Source organism: Pteropus medius, unplaced genomic scaffold (genome assembly GCF_902729225.1).
Source record: "Pteropus medius unplaced genomic scaffold, Ma_sr-lr_union100, whole genome shotgun sequence".
Lineage (NCBI taxonomy): Eukaryota > Metazoa > Chordata > Mammalia > Chiroptera > Pteropodidae > Pteropus > Pteropus medius.
The window spans coordinates 20,339,769-20,354,417 of record NW_024342467.1 but is presented as its reverse complement, the minus strand read 5'-3'; the positions used below and the strand labels follow the sequence as shown (position 1 = coordinate 20,354,417).

Sequence of the window (14,649 nt, the reverse complement as noted above, 5' to 3'; positions counted from 1 at the left end):
ATAGCCGATGATGTTGAGCATTTATTTTTTTCATGTGTTTGATGGCTATGTGCTTATCTTCTTTGGAGAATATCTATTCAGATACTTTCTTTAAATGTTTGGTACATTTCACCAGTGAAGACATCTGGTCCTGAGCTTTTCTTTGTGGGAAGTTTTTCATTACTAATTCAATCTTTTGTTATATGTCTATTCAGAGTGTCTAGTTATTCTTGGGTCAGTTTTGGTACTTTGTCTTTCTAGGAATTGTTCATGTCATGTAAGTTATATAATTTGTTGCCATGCAGATGTTCTTAGTGTCCCCTCATAGTTTTTTCTTTTTTTAATTTCTGTAAGGTCAAAAGTAATGTGAGGAATATAGTTTTAAGTTCCTACGTCAAAAGCACAATGTATTTGAAGTCTTATGCCTTATTGTAAAAAAAAAAAAATCCTATGAATATATCTATTTTAATGTAAAAGTAATATTTACATTATTTACCATTGAGTAAAAATGAAGAACCAGAGTTTCCTATATTTATCCTGTTGTTTCATTATCTTACCCTGCAAGCAAGGGCAGCCCAGTTTGAGATAAGTGTAACAAGGTCAATTCTCCTCAGGGAGCGTTTGCAGTTCCTTCCCAGGACAGCCCAGTCTGTCCCTAATCACGCTAAGGTCCTGTGTGGAATTGCCGGGGTTCCACAGGACACCCACAAACTGCAGAAACAGGATCAGAGATTTCACTGTGCAAACAGATCAATCCACGAAGCATCTCTGCACTCCCACAAGGAGGGAGGGGGCGGGAGAAAGGAGAGTGTGCTGTTAATGGGTGTGCGTGTGCGTGCGTGCATGTGTGTGTGTGTGTGCCCTGGGGTAGGTGGCAGTGTAGGGACACCGTGACATTTAGTCTCCTTTCATCTCTGGAATATTAACAGCAAAAACTAAATAGCTAAAGTGAAATCTTTTTTTTTTCCCCCAAATGAATATTTTTAACAAAGCTGTGTTTCAGATTATTTACTTTAAAGCGAGTCTCGTTTCTTTCGCCTTCAACAAATAAGATTAGCAACTTGTAGGTGATCACTTCTGTGAAAAATAAAAATTAAACTCCAGAATTCAACTGTATTTTTAAACTAGTGATCTTTACCATGTACGGTAAACAAAGGGACATTCACATAAACCCGAGATGGAAATGATATTTTAATGGTTACATTGACTGTAACATTTCCCCCAAACTCTTAAAATTAATGATTTGCATTAATTATAAATTAATCACTCGGCCTCAGTTCCTAGTAAAGAGGGTCATTATTAGCTCATGTGTTAAATTCTCTGCAATAAAAAATATTCCATTTCCCCCTTTCTTTTTCTTAGAACAACTGTTCTTGAAGAGCACCTGCTACTTAGTGGTTAGCATGTTTGGACCAGATATCATAAAACTGTGAGTATGCGGCATGTTAATCCGATTCGTTCGCTGGGGCTTGGGGGGAGACAGGCAAAGCGGAGGCAGCTGGCTCTGGTCCCAGCGGGATGTGTGCACAGGGCCGGAGCTGTATTCCAGTTCTTGGTAACAGTGGAAAATTCAACTCACATCGACCCAGGTCCTCTGCCACTGGAGGCAAAGGCTCCCCTTGAATTACAGGGTGGCGACCTGGCTCCATTTCTCTCCGAAAGCCTTTCAGAAGGAATTTCACCATGACCAACAAGACTGGAGCCTGTTGGCTGGACAGGCGTCTGCCCCTTTCTCTGAGCTCGCCAGCAGGCCCCAGCCTGTCCCTTCTCCCCCTCGCAGGTCCTCAGGCAGCATCTTCTCCGGGTCTCCCCGACTCGCCTCTGACCTGGGCTTTCCTGGCCCTCTCCACCGCCCAGCCCCCACTCTTGTCCGTCAGGGTCCCTCACGTGGCCATCATTCATCTGTCTGCTTCCTGTCTGCTTCCTGTCTGCTTCCTGTCTGCTTCCTGTCTGCTTCCTGTCTTTCCCTTTTCTTTTTTAAACTTAGGGGCACTGGATCAGATAAATCATATTCCTGTTCACAAAACTTTCTCATCAAGGATCCAATCCTGGATTTCTAATATTTATCATTTAGTTCGTTACGTAGTTACTTTGAATAAAGTAATTAGCTTCCAAACTCACCACCCAAAAGAAAGCCTGGGATGCTGACAATAACTTACTCTAACCAGGTGGTTCCTCTCTCTCGTTCTCATATTTTCCTTTCCACCAAGTAATAAATCCTTTCTCTTGCTTTTGTTTTTCTATAGTTTTATTATATGTGTATATTATATTAATATAATCAATCATAATTGTATTAAAATCATATGATAATATGATTATATAAAGTAATTATAATTAATCATATTTATTACATATAGTCCTTTGAAACGTATCGTTTTTATTTTAGTAATTTCTTTACGAACAGAGCATCACACTGCATAGAACCTTCAGGGCCCACCACTTAGACGTGCGAGTCTCAGATCTGCCCACAGGGCTGTGTCATGGCCATAGTTCATTCGCTCTGACTGTGTGGAGCGTTCCATCGGGCGACGTCTGTTCCTTCACCCTCCCCCTCCCCACGAATGGCTGTTTGGGTTGTTTCCTGGTTTTCTCTTTTGCGAGGATCTATGAACATTCTTACGTGGGGCCCCCTGTCTCTGCCATTAGCCTCAGGGCAGAGAGGCCCAGAGGACAGCACCACCGCCTTCCTGCCCCCCACGATAGGGTGGCGCAGAGTTGCAGAATTTTAAGGACAAAAGAAACACGAAGCCAGGCGAGCCAGGAAGACAATCAGCGCCCTGCCCTGCGCGCACATGACCTCGCTCTATTGGGGTGACTGATCTCTTATGGGCCCCGGCTTGAGGTGTTTGAATGGCAGAGATCTTTTCTCCCCTCTTTATTTTTTTTAATTTTTAGACTTTTATTAGGGCAAATTTAAAATGTACGGAAAAGCAAAAAGCATAGTATAACGAACTTCTATATATCCATCACCAGGATTTAATAATTGTTAACATTTAGCCATATTTTCTTTATCTGTTGTTATCTCTAACAGTCTTTTTTTCCAATGTCATTTTCATACTCTCAAAATTGTAGTGGTTTCTTAATGTCATCGAATATACATTAACGTACATCTATTTCATCTAATGCTGATGTAATTGCTATGAGGTGAGGGCTAGGCATCGAGATTTGTTAAAGCATCCCAGGTGACCTTAACGAGCGACACAAACAGAGAGCTACTGTGTGGGGACAGGGGGCTGTTCCTCCTCCACACCTGATTTGTGCCCTGGGCACATCTGGGGAGCAGGGAGGGGGACGAGGTTCTTTCGAGCACTGATGTCCTGCCCCTTCCTACAGAACTGGAGGCCATGTCTTCTTGGCTCACACCCCTGTCACTGCCACAGCCTGCTAACTGGGCTTCAGGCCTGCAGGCTGGCCCAGTGCCCTGCAAGTCCACATTTTAGCTGGCCAACTATCTTTTCAATGCAAAAGTAATTTCTTTGGACTTTATTTCTGTGGACCTCAGCTCCAGGGTCATTTGTTCTGGAAGCTTTCCTAACCTTCCGTAGGCTAAAATAGGTACCTCGGCCACCAGCGCGCGCTCACACGCGCTCACACACACACACACACACACACACACACACCCAGCACAGCACTTACCAAGTCTATTTGTAAGTTAATGCTCCATTTATTTTTCTGAGTTGCTAACTAGATTGAAAGACTTCTGAGGGCTAGGACTACATTTTATTCATCTTTCTTTCTCTAGGTACTTAGCAAGATACTGAGTATGTGGAGTGATGGATGGAAGAAGGAAGGAAGGAAGGAAGGAAGGAAGGAAGGAAGGGAAGGAAGGAAGAGGAAGGAAGGAAGGAAGGAAGGAGAGGGCTTTGTATCTCCAGCACTTGGTACAACACTGGAACATAGAAGGCCTTCAATACATGTTTGTTGAATTAACTAATTCTTTAAATAAACAAAATTTTCACTACAGATGAGCTATGAGTAGACTACTCTTAAGAAAATTACGTAAACTTATTAAAACAGAAAAAACGACTGTTAGCTTATTCGATGAATCTGTTTACACACCTAGTATGAGCCAGGGTCTCCGGGGGAGTGTCGGCTGGGCTAGAGAGGTCTGCTGGACTGGGCCAGAGAACCGGAGAGATAAGCGGAAACAGCCAGCTGCGGACGCCAGAGGCAGTGCGCCCAGGCACCCAAGAAGCGCTGTCTGAGGCTGGCGGCCAGGCGAGCTGGGAGTGAGGGGGAGGTGGCCGGTTCGGTTGGGAAGCCTCTCTCTTCTGTAGCTGGCGGGAGAGTGCTGAGCGCTGGGGCCCGGTAAGCACCCGCATCAGGGAGAGGGCAGGCGCTGCACTGGGTAATGCAGCGGGAGCTCGATGAGAGACACTCTCCACCTCAGATAACTACAAGGGGACACGGGATGTTCAGAAACAGGGGGCCCAGCAAGCCACACAAAGAGGGCCGCCCCCTGGGTGGGGGGTGGGGAGGGGAGGACATTTTTTTCTTTGAGAGATGACTAATTCGCATTAGCATGGGGTAGACCGCTTTGAGGAAGGCAGATGTATAAAAGTCCCCCATATTAGTGGTTTGCTGATAGAAATTTCTCCTCTTATGGTGTGTACTTCTTAACAACTTGTTTTACTCAAACAGATACAGTTCTGGGGTGATGCAGGCCATGAAAGCGACAACTTCATGCTTTAGTTGTAACCTGAATTTCAGGCTCCCCCACTGCACATTCTGGGTTCTGTTTCCTGAATCCCATCCTACAGGCTAGCTTTCCAAACGCTCAGTCCACAGGTCAGGAAATGACATTATAGTCTCAAGTCACTACAGCTCCTATTATTCTGGGAACAGCCCAGAATGCAGTTGAACTTTTTTTTTTTTAGGCAAGGCAACCCTTGGTTGACCTCACAGATTGCAAGGACCTTGTCAGCTTACGATTCCTTATTTTTTTTATTTTTTACACCTACAGCACCTGGTCTTCCCAAGTGGTCTCCCATCCAAGTACTAACCAGGCCCAACCCTGCTTAGCTTCCGAGATCAGACGGGATCGGGCTTGTTCAGGGTGGCATGGCCGTAGACATGCAGTTGAACTTTTAATACCAATTCCAAATTTCCATTAGAGAGAATCTGATTGGTCCTACTTGAATGGTAGTCTAATGAGGTCCGATCAACTGGCCAGGAGTTATGGAATATAAACACAATCGCCAGGAACCTGCCCCCGTGAGTGAAGGGGACAGTTAAGTGAGTGCGTGAGCTGGAAAGAAACCTCAGAAAGCACCTTCTAGAATCTACAACTGTGCTTCCAAGATTAGTCTTTGGATATCACCAACCTATGTTTCTGGTTTCTTTGCTTTTGTCGTTTTGGAATGGTTTGGTTTAGATCCGAATGAATAATTTACTTGGAGAAGCTACTAAAAGTCCATACTTTACTGTTCCTTGATTCGAAACAGCACATTATACTCATTCTTCTTGTCAAAGAGAGTTTTGGAAGCGTGAAGGAAAAAAAGGATATGCAAGGTTTGTTTTAGCCCCTTCAAACCTAGACGTAAGCCAAAGTGTGTAAAGAACACAATCTTCACACCATCCCCAGGGGAAAATTAAACTCTTGTAGTCTCTTCCACAAGGTAAAGAACTATTTCTCTAAAGGAGAAGGGATGATTTGGATTATGCCTAAGAAAATAGTTTTAGGAGTTTAAAGCTATATCATAAATAATGTTTTGTTATAAGGTCCAGAAAACTTTAAATCAATGTTTCCATCAAATGACACCTCTGTCCACTTTTCCTTTCCCTTATCTGTGGCTTCTCCTGAGAAGGGAAAAGGGGCCAAATATGTGGTGACAGAAAGAAATCTAACTGTGGGAGGTGAACACACAATGCAGTATATATATATGTTTTACTGTTAAACTGTATACCTGAAACTTACTGGATCTCGTTAACCATTGTCACTCCCCCCCCCAAAAAAAATTAAAATTAAGCTGAAATTGTGAAAAAATTAAATAAACCAACAAATAAATAAAATGTGAATTAAAAATAAAAAAGAATTACAGGCCCCTGTGAGACGCTGACTCCCAACTCAGTGCTATTGGTGCCCCCTCCCCGCCCCCAAGACTTCATTCTAAACGTGGGAGAGAGCGACGTGACAGGAAATCATCATGGCCCAGCGGCCACGCAGGGCTGGGCTCAAAGGCCATGCTGCAAGGAGCTGAGGGTTCTTGAATGCATTCTGGAGATTCACCTGTCTTTGAAATAGCTTCTATTTCTGAATGCCTGAAAGACCTTAATAGCCTTTGTTTTGCCCCGTTTCCCTCCAGGCTTAGTGCTGATATGAATGCCGATGTGGTGTGTCACACCCTGGAGTTTTGTAAACAGGATGCTGGCCAACCTCTGTGTCATCTCTACCCACTTCCCAAGGTGAGTGGGGTTTCGCTCTGAATGTCAGATCTCAGCGACACGCAAGCCCTTTAACAATGGTGTAAAGGGAAGCTCTTCACTCAGTGATTTGGGGGCAGGAAGAAAGGCTAGATGACATTTTCAGTTACATCGTGAGAAATAATATTCTCAAGTTGCAACCTAGATCCCTTCCCCCCATGCTGCCAAAGAATGTCTTTCCTGGTTAACTATTACTCTGGACCAGCCAAGGAAAGATGTTTAAATCCCTCTCTACCAATTAAAAGTCAAATGAATCTCTTTTATAAGATGACTAACTCCTCCTAGTTTGCCCAGGACTCTCCTGGGATAAGCACCGAAAGTCTCACCTCCTGGGAAAAGCTGAGTAGTTAGTCACCTAGTCTGAGCTTGACTGTTCTTATCCATAAAATGGGTATAATAAGATACCTAAAATACCTGCTTCATAGATTAATTGTGGGAAGTAGGTGAGCTGCAACATTTAACGTGCTTACCACAATACTAGCTACATGAAAAAAAAAGCGGTAATAAAAATGGTGGCTAATATAATCATTGTCGATAGCGTTATCATTCAGAGATAGCTGTCTGGAATACGCTCCGTTCACTCTATCACGTGGGGCAGGTTTTAACTGGAATGCAGGCAGTGGCAAAGTTGAAAATGTTGGCGCGATCCCCTCCTCACACTCCTAACGAGAGTACAACATCAAATCCAGTGAGGCCTCACAATAAATATTTTCCGAAGCTTCCTGTGAAAATACAATACTAAAAATAAACAAAATAATAATAATAATAATAAAATAAATAAAATAAAAATAAACTAAAATTCTATGCCTCCCATCCCAGAATTGTAGTTTTTCTGTAGGTAACCCAACAGATTTCTGTTCTCTTTATAATTTCCTTCGGAGTCTCATTGAAATGAGTCTGTTTAACGCGTTGCGGCCTAAGCAATGAACATGATTTTGCTCAATGATAACATTCAGTGCCATAAGCCAGTCTCCGTGAGCGGGAAGGAAGAGATGCAAACGCCTGGGGCACATGAGCATTTCATGCTTCCGTAGCCACTGACTAATGGCAGATGAGAAACTGCAGGCTCTGCTGGTCTCTAGAAGGGTTAGTTAATTTTAATAATTAAAAAAAAAAAACTTTTCGTGTGTTCAGTAGCATGTGAAGATCGTGTCATTCACCGTTCGATACAAGTGTGAAGGAAACGTGTAGGCACAAAGGCAAGCGGTGTGGGTTTCCGTGACTTCCCTAAATAACATGAGTTATATATACTTCACGCCCACAACTATACATAGTCGCAAAATGTTCGACTTTAAAAAACAATTTTATTTTTATACTCTATGGAGTTTATACCCAAAATATCATTTTCATGGCACACAAATTACACCTAAAAAACAGGTGCGAATGAGAAGGCAGAATCGCCTACCTACTAAAGGTAGGTGGAGATATAGATGAAAATAATGTCCGGCCCGCCGGACGCCTTGCTTGTCCCCCTCCTGGTCCATACACCTCTATGTGGCTGCTGTTCCGAAATCTATCATCCCACCTTCGTGCACTTATGTAAAGTTGTATTCTCGGACTTCGCATCAATGGAATCGTACAGTCTGTTCTCCTTTGTGCTCGGCTTCTCTCGTTTGTGAGATTCGTCCGTGTTTCGCATGTGATGGTGTCACAGCACGAGCACTCGGACATCACCTGGGGAGGTAACGCTTGCTTTAGCTTCCCAGTTGGTCCATCCCGATCTGCTCCTGCCCTCTTTCCAATATATTTTCCACACTGATGCCAGAAATACCTTTCTATAAGATAACTATGAGCTTGTCGCTCCGCACCAATGTCTTTGCCCAAAAAGCAATGTCTCCTTTGTCCTTCAACTTGGTGGACGCCTCCTCACCCCCCGGATCTCAGCTTACATGTCACTCCGACAGGAACGCCTTCTCTGACTGCTTTTACACAGCCCTCTTGCCAAAGCTCCTGGAGTGTCCTTCATGGAACCCGCCTTGCTTTAAATGATACGCCTGTGTGGTTGCCTGTCTCTCCCAGCAAGGTGTACCCTCCAAGAAGACAGACTGTCTTTCTTGTTCGCCACTGTATACCCGATGCCTGGGATGGTGCCTTGTACGTACCAAAGAAATATTTGTTTGATAAATAAATGATGTGCCACTAGCTTCCCATCACTGATGGAAATTCTGATTTTCCTTACTTCATAGCCACACTAATTTTCGCAGTCCACACCTCTGATCATATTCTTCGCCCCAGCCATGATCTCCACATCACCTGCACAATTAAGTACACAGTTTCATTCTGCATTTTAGGATTTTCAAAAAGCCCTACTAGACTTCCGCTATTATCTCTGTGTGTCCAATACTGCGGCCCAAAAGGAGAATCGGCCCACCTCAACCTTCTTTCTTAATTATTCCTTCTACCTGGAATGCCCTGCCAGCACCGGGCTCATCCTTCAAGCTCATCTCACTGTCCCCTTCTCTGTAAAATCATTTTTAACTCCACAAAATGTTAATCCTCCTGTCAACCATTGTCTCAGAATACCTTTTTGAGTTCTACAATGTGCCAGTCCTGTTCTAAATACTTCACGTATATTAAATCGTTTACTCCTATGAAGTGGGTATTGTTGTTGCCCACATGTTATAGACGAGGAAAGCAAGACATGGGTATTAAGGTGAGACATTTGCATAGATTCCCTTATTAGGATGTAAGTGTACTGGCGGGGGTGGGGGTGGGGGAACAGGGGGAGCAGGTCTGCATCTTGCCCGTCTTCGGTGCCTTCATCCAGCCAGGCACATGCTTGGTATGTGGATAATATGCCGGTCACAGCACTTCCCATGCGCCCTCTCATTCAACGGTGCTCTTGGGGCATGTTTATTTTATAGACGAGGAAATTGAGAGTAGAAGTTAAGAAGTCTGCCCACGTGGCACAGCTTGTAAGTCGTAACAAGAAGACTCAGTCCCAGGTTTGTTTGTGTTTAAAAGCCAGGTTCTTACCACTGTGCTGTATGCCTCACTGATACTCTTATTAGAGTACTGCGACTTGTTACTTTGAATGGAACCATTGCTCCTGGGCCTGAAGCTCATTCCTCGTGGGCAGGACTCTGCACCTTTTCTGTCCTGCTTCATTCATTTAGGATTCTAATAAAATAGAAGCCGCATGAAGCCAGCCGTCGCCCCTGTGCAATGCTGCTGCGGGTGGCCGGTTCTTGAAGCGCGACTCCACATCCTTATCTGCCACGAGCCCAACAATGGCAAACTCCATGGCTAATTAAGTGGGGCAAGAAACAGTCTACAAGGTCCACCTGGCACCAGAAGTTTGGAGGAAGAAAGAGAGAGGAGAAGAGAGGAGAGGACGGGAGTAAAATGCAACGCAGAACAGGGAGGAAAAAATGCAAACTCTGTTACAAAGACCACCCAGATGGTTTCCTATTTTGGGGAATTACTTATGCCATTCCGCCCTCATTTGCACACAAAGCAAGGCATTGCCTGCTGCCGCTGGGTGTGTGTGTGTGTGGTGTGTGTGTGTGTGTGTGTGTGTGTGTGTGTTTCTGACGCCACAGCTCTCAGCTGAAAATTGGACGTGGCTCCTTCACGTGCACCCTGTCCCTCTGTAAACCTCTCTTTTTTAGATGGGAGTCTTGCAGCACGTTTGCCCCAGTTGGTCCAGGAGCAGTCTGGAGCCTCCTCAGCTTTATGCTGCTCCCTCCTGGGTGCCCTAACTCTGAACCCCCCACCCCCACCTCCAGACCCTGTAGCTTTGAGCAGACCTCCTTCCTAACCACTCTCCTGAGCTGGAGGGACCGGCGGCATTTGCAGACATCTCAAAGGCATACTGCAAACTTACTTCACATCACTGTGCTCCGCATCGAAAGAGAATTATGTTCGGAATGTGTGCTCCAGCGGAGACAGATTCTCCTTATTTCCCTGGGGCTTCCAACCCGTGTAAACTGCTGCGGGGGAGGCCACTGCCACAGGAAAGCAATCCAGACTGCGAAACGGGTTTTCCCACAGTGAATCCGAGGCCGCGTGTGTGGGAATGCGTACCTGCACAGGGCAGTCATGTTCCTCTAGACTCCAGACCACCAGGAAACCGCCCTAAATGGGTTTGGGAAAGAATACGTTTGTACTCTTTTTATGAGAAAGTGATGCATAACAAATTCTCGTTGGTGAACTGAGAAAACAAGCTGACATCAGAAAGTGACCAAACATATTTTGCCCTTGGGGCATCGGATCTTCACCCAGGGCTCACGCTCAGCGTGCAGAACCTGAACTCAATGCAGGGCTTCAGACCTGAGCTCCAGCCCCTCCCAGCACCCCTGTGTTTGGCACAGACTGTAGGCACCTCCACGGGGGCCAGTTCTCAGGCCCAGCCAGAAGGACAGGCAGCTTTGGTTTTAGTTTTAATGAAATATTCTGAACAATTTCCAAGAATCTTTTATAAGAAGTTCCCTGACTTTCTCATTAGCAGTTAAATCATATAGCAATTTGCTCACTTATTCAGTTGCGCCTCAGCGAACGTTCCTTCAGCACTTACCATGTGCCAGACCCACTGCCAGGCACCTAAGTAAGTTACCTCTTTAAATCATCACAAGTCTGCAGGACAAATGTTGTCTCCCACTTTATAAATAAGTCTATTGAGACCTAGAGAATGGAAAGACTTGTCTAAAGTTCATAGCTTCTACAAAATACTTGTTTTTTTTTTTATTTCGCCAGCAAACATTTATATAGAAGGAATTATGTAGGGCAATATGCCAGCAAATGTGGCAGGCAAACATGATGCAGATCGTGATTCTAGCAGGGGAGGCGGACCTGTAAACAAACTATGATGAGAAACAGGAGCCTCTGCGGAGGGATGCTGGGCTATCTCCGGGGGGACGAGAATGGAGGTGACTGTCTTGGAGGTATAGTAAGAGTTGGCCCAGCCCACCGGGCCTTGCCTGCCTTGATGCCCTGTACTTGGGCCCTTTGTGAAGAACTCTTCTGGTGCTCGGCATTGGCCAGCACCTTCTCCTTCTTTATTCTTCTGTTGAAAACATCCCCTCTTCACAAGAGGCCTTCCTTGAACAAGCTACGTGAAGAAGGTCTCCTTTCCTGCCTTCTCATGGCCCTTTTGTTTATTTTTTGCATCTCCTTGAGGAAAAGGACCACATCTTTCTTATTCACCACCATGTTCCCAGGAACAGTACAGTACCTGGCACGTAGCAGGTGCTTCATAAAGTCAGTTGAATGAAAGACAAGGTGGATGGGCAGCTCTGAACGTGGGTTTTTCTTTACCTCCCCCCTGATGAGGATTGATCTGGTCTCGATGGAATATATCAGAGTATAAAATGTGTAGCTTATTTTAGAATGTGAGGAGTTTTTGAAAATATACGTGGGCCCCACCTCTGGACATCGAAACTAAATAGAAATAATTAAGCGGCTCTTCCCGTTTGGCTTTCTGGTCAACCTCTGCAGCTGCTATTTGGTCTTGTCCTCTCCTCCCCGCTAGCTCTGCACAGGACATGAGTGTTTCCTCACACATCCAAGCCTAGGAGAAAACAAATTAGTAAGTAAGAAAGGAGCCGTCCATGTGACCATTGGAGTTTCGGGTTAAGGAAGTGTCCTTTTTGAGTGAAAGCTGATCTTCACTGTGACTTAGCAAACCATCGAAAACCAAAGGTTATCTTTGAAGGGGGATATTCATTCAAGAAAGAATAACTTACAACTTTAATAAATTTTTCCAAACGACTTCACTTCGTAAACGCTTGCCTGTGCCTGGAAGAAAATTTTATCTTTGGTGACGGAAACCAGAAATGGTAACGGAGTCACAAGGGTCTCATGTGAAATCAATAGGCTTTTAAAGCATAGAAAATCATTCTTTTGTTCTCATAATATACATTTACTAAGCTCTTACGCTCTATTAGGTACACATTAAGGGGCGAAAAATAAAAGGCAATGACAACCACAATTTGAGTGGCTACAACATACCAAAAGCTGCACTAAATATTTGTCAGACATCATCTAAAATCCTCCCACACAACTGCAAGGTTATTCTATCATCTCAATTTTACAGATGAGAAATCAAAATTCAAGCACATTGTTGGTTGTAGAGTTGTTTACTTGACAATGTTTTTAAAGTTCCTCTTTAAACATCTCAGGGAATTTTGAACAATAAGATAAATGACAGGAGAATGTAGCCTTTTAGATACAGAAAAGTCAGTTTAAAATGGAACAGAATATAGTGCCTAAACATAAACAAATGCATTTGTTTCTTGTTTTTTATAAAAATAGAGTTTCAAATCAGTGGCAAATCACTTGCTTATCCAGTAAATGGTTGGAACTAAATACTAGCCATTTGGAAATAAAATTTATGCTAGATGCTAATCTGTTCCATATAGCAAGATAAATCCCAAATGAATTAAAACTCGAATCATAAAGAAGGAGAATGAAACCATAAGAGAAGAAAAAGCCGGGCAATTTTATTTGTAATTTGTGATACAAAAGTCACAAAGAGAAATACGAATGCATCTGATTGGTCAAAACCTGACATACACAAAGTCAAAAGACAACTGGCAAACACCACACAAGAATTATTTTCTCCATCATTCAAAGAGTTCTTATAAAAGAAAGAAAAGAAAGAAGAAAGAAAGAAAGAAAGAAAGAAAGAAAGAAAGAAAGAAAGAAAGAAAGAAAGAAAGAAAGAAAGAGAGAGTGAGAAAAGGAAAGAAAAGAAAAATGTGGGAGGAAAGGCCATAAACAATTATTTACCAAAAAAAAAAAAAAAAAAAAAAAGAAGATCAAAGGACTAAAAATATAAGGGGAAATGCTGACCCCTTTCTCATAATTAAAAAAGTGAAAATTAAATGAGATTCTATCTACCTCCTATGTATTTTGCCTCCACAAAACTCTTTGAAGTTCATGAGACAGGAAATGATCACAGAAATAGAAAGCCTTTCAATATCAGAGACCACTCAATTAAGTTGCTCCCCGAAGACTGGAAGGTAGAAAGACTCCAGCAGAACCCAGGGCAGCATCAAACACCGTGCTTGGGCGGACAGCGTACTGCTCCATCACTTTGCTGAGCATTTCAGAGGAGCTTGACAGACAGATGCCAAGCTGTATTTTGGTATAAGCCGTATTTGGAATCTTGGAGAATTCATCTACTTAGACTTGTTTCAAAACTTATTTGAGGGGTCATTAAACTCGTAGAGATCTCAAGGATCTTCAAAGGGTAGCAATAATAATGCAAATGTTAAGTTACTCTTGACTTCTGATAAGTAGAAGAAATCAAATGATTCCAAGGATGGTATTTAATGGTAATCAAGATTTGAAAATGGTTCTTGCCTACTTTTGAAAAGTTAAAAAAAAAAAAAAAAGATAATTATTTCTCTCTTGATAAGATGCTTCTTTCTCACCTTAGCTCAGGAAAAGCTAATGACCCTAGCGAATCGAGCAGTTCTGAAAGATACTTTGAATTTACAAGTTTTAATCACCGGTCTCCCAGCATCCACTCCTGCCCACCCTCTTCACCTCATTAGTCACCCACATCAGGCTCAGCCAAGAAGTCATTTCTTCTAAGTTTGTTCCCCCCCCCTCGCCCCCGATGCCCTAAGCTAAGCCAGGGCCCTTCCTTTTTCCTCATAGTCCATCCTTCCAGAAGTTATGACGATCGTAATTAAACCATTACACAAAATTGTAAGTCACATTGTAATTGTAAAATTATTTAATATCTGCTACCTTCTGTTAAAGTGCAAACTCCACGAGAGCAGATAATCTGGCTGTTTTATTCCTCAGACACACGCTGTTCCCTGAGATTTCCCCAGATCACAGCACAGTTCACTGTACCTACTAACTGCTCAATAATATCTGTGGAATGAACAGAGTGATATACAGGACAATGGCCAAAGAGATCCACGTCCTAATCCCCATGAAGTTATCGTCTGTGGCCAATGGGGCTCTGCAGGTGTGATTAAATTAGGGACCTGGAGAGGAGGAGATAGTACTGGATTACCTGGATGAGCCCAATATAATCACCAGGGTCCTTAGAAGAGAGAGGCAGGAGGATCTGAATGTGAAAATAAACCGTGACCACAGCAATCGACTGATGAGGTCATCTGCCAAGGCGGTCACCCCACTGCTAGATACGGAAGAGGCCAGAATCGGATTCTCCCTGGAAACTACGGAGGAAACCAGCCCGCGGACATCCGACTTTAGCCTTCTAAGACTCATTTCCAATTTTTGACCCCCAGAATTTGAAGAGAATAATTTGTGTTGTTTTAAGCCACT

The 14,649-nt window shown here is 43.5% G+C and overlaps 1 protein-coding gene and 1 non-coding gene across 2 annotated transcripts in view; one reads left to right on the top strand and one right to left on the bottom strand.

The window, feature by feature from the left end:
- AOAH (acyloxyacyl hydrolase) overlaps nt 1-14,649 on the top strand; it is a 137,377-nt gene that overhangs the window by 19,479 nt on the left and 103,249 nt on the right. The window contains exons 3-4 of the mRNA XM_039862763.1: nt 1,342-1,408; nt 6,285-6,384. Coding sequence (XP_039718697.1) covers nt 1,342-1,408; nt 6,285-6,384 — 167 coding nt within the window. The remainder of the gene's footprint in view (nt 1-1,341; nt 1,409-6,284; nt 6,385-14,649) is intronic.
- Nucleotides 4,934-5,052, bottom strand: LOC120602495 (5S ribosomal RNA). The gene has a single exon (XR_005652788.1). It is a non-coding gene; the product is annotated as a 5S ribosomal RNA (ribosomal RNA).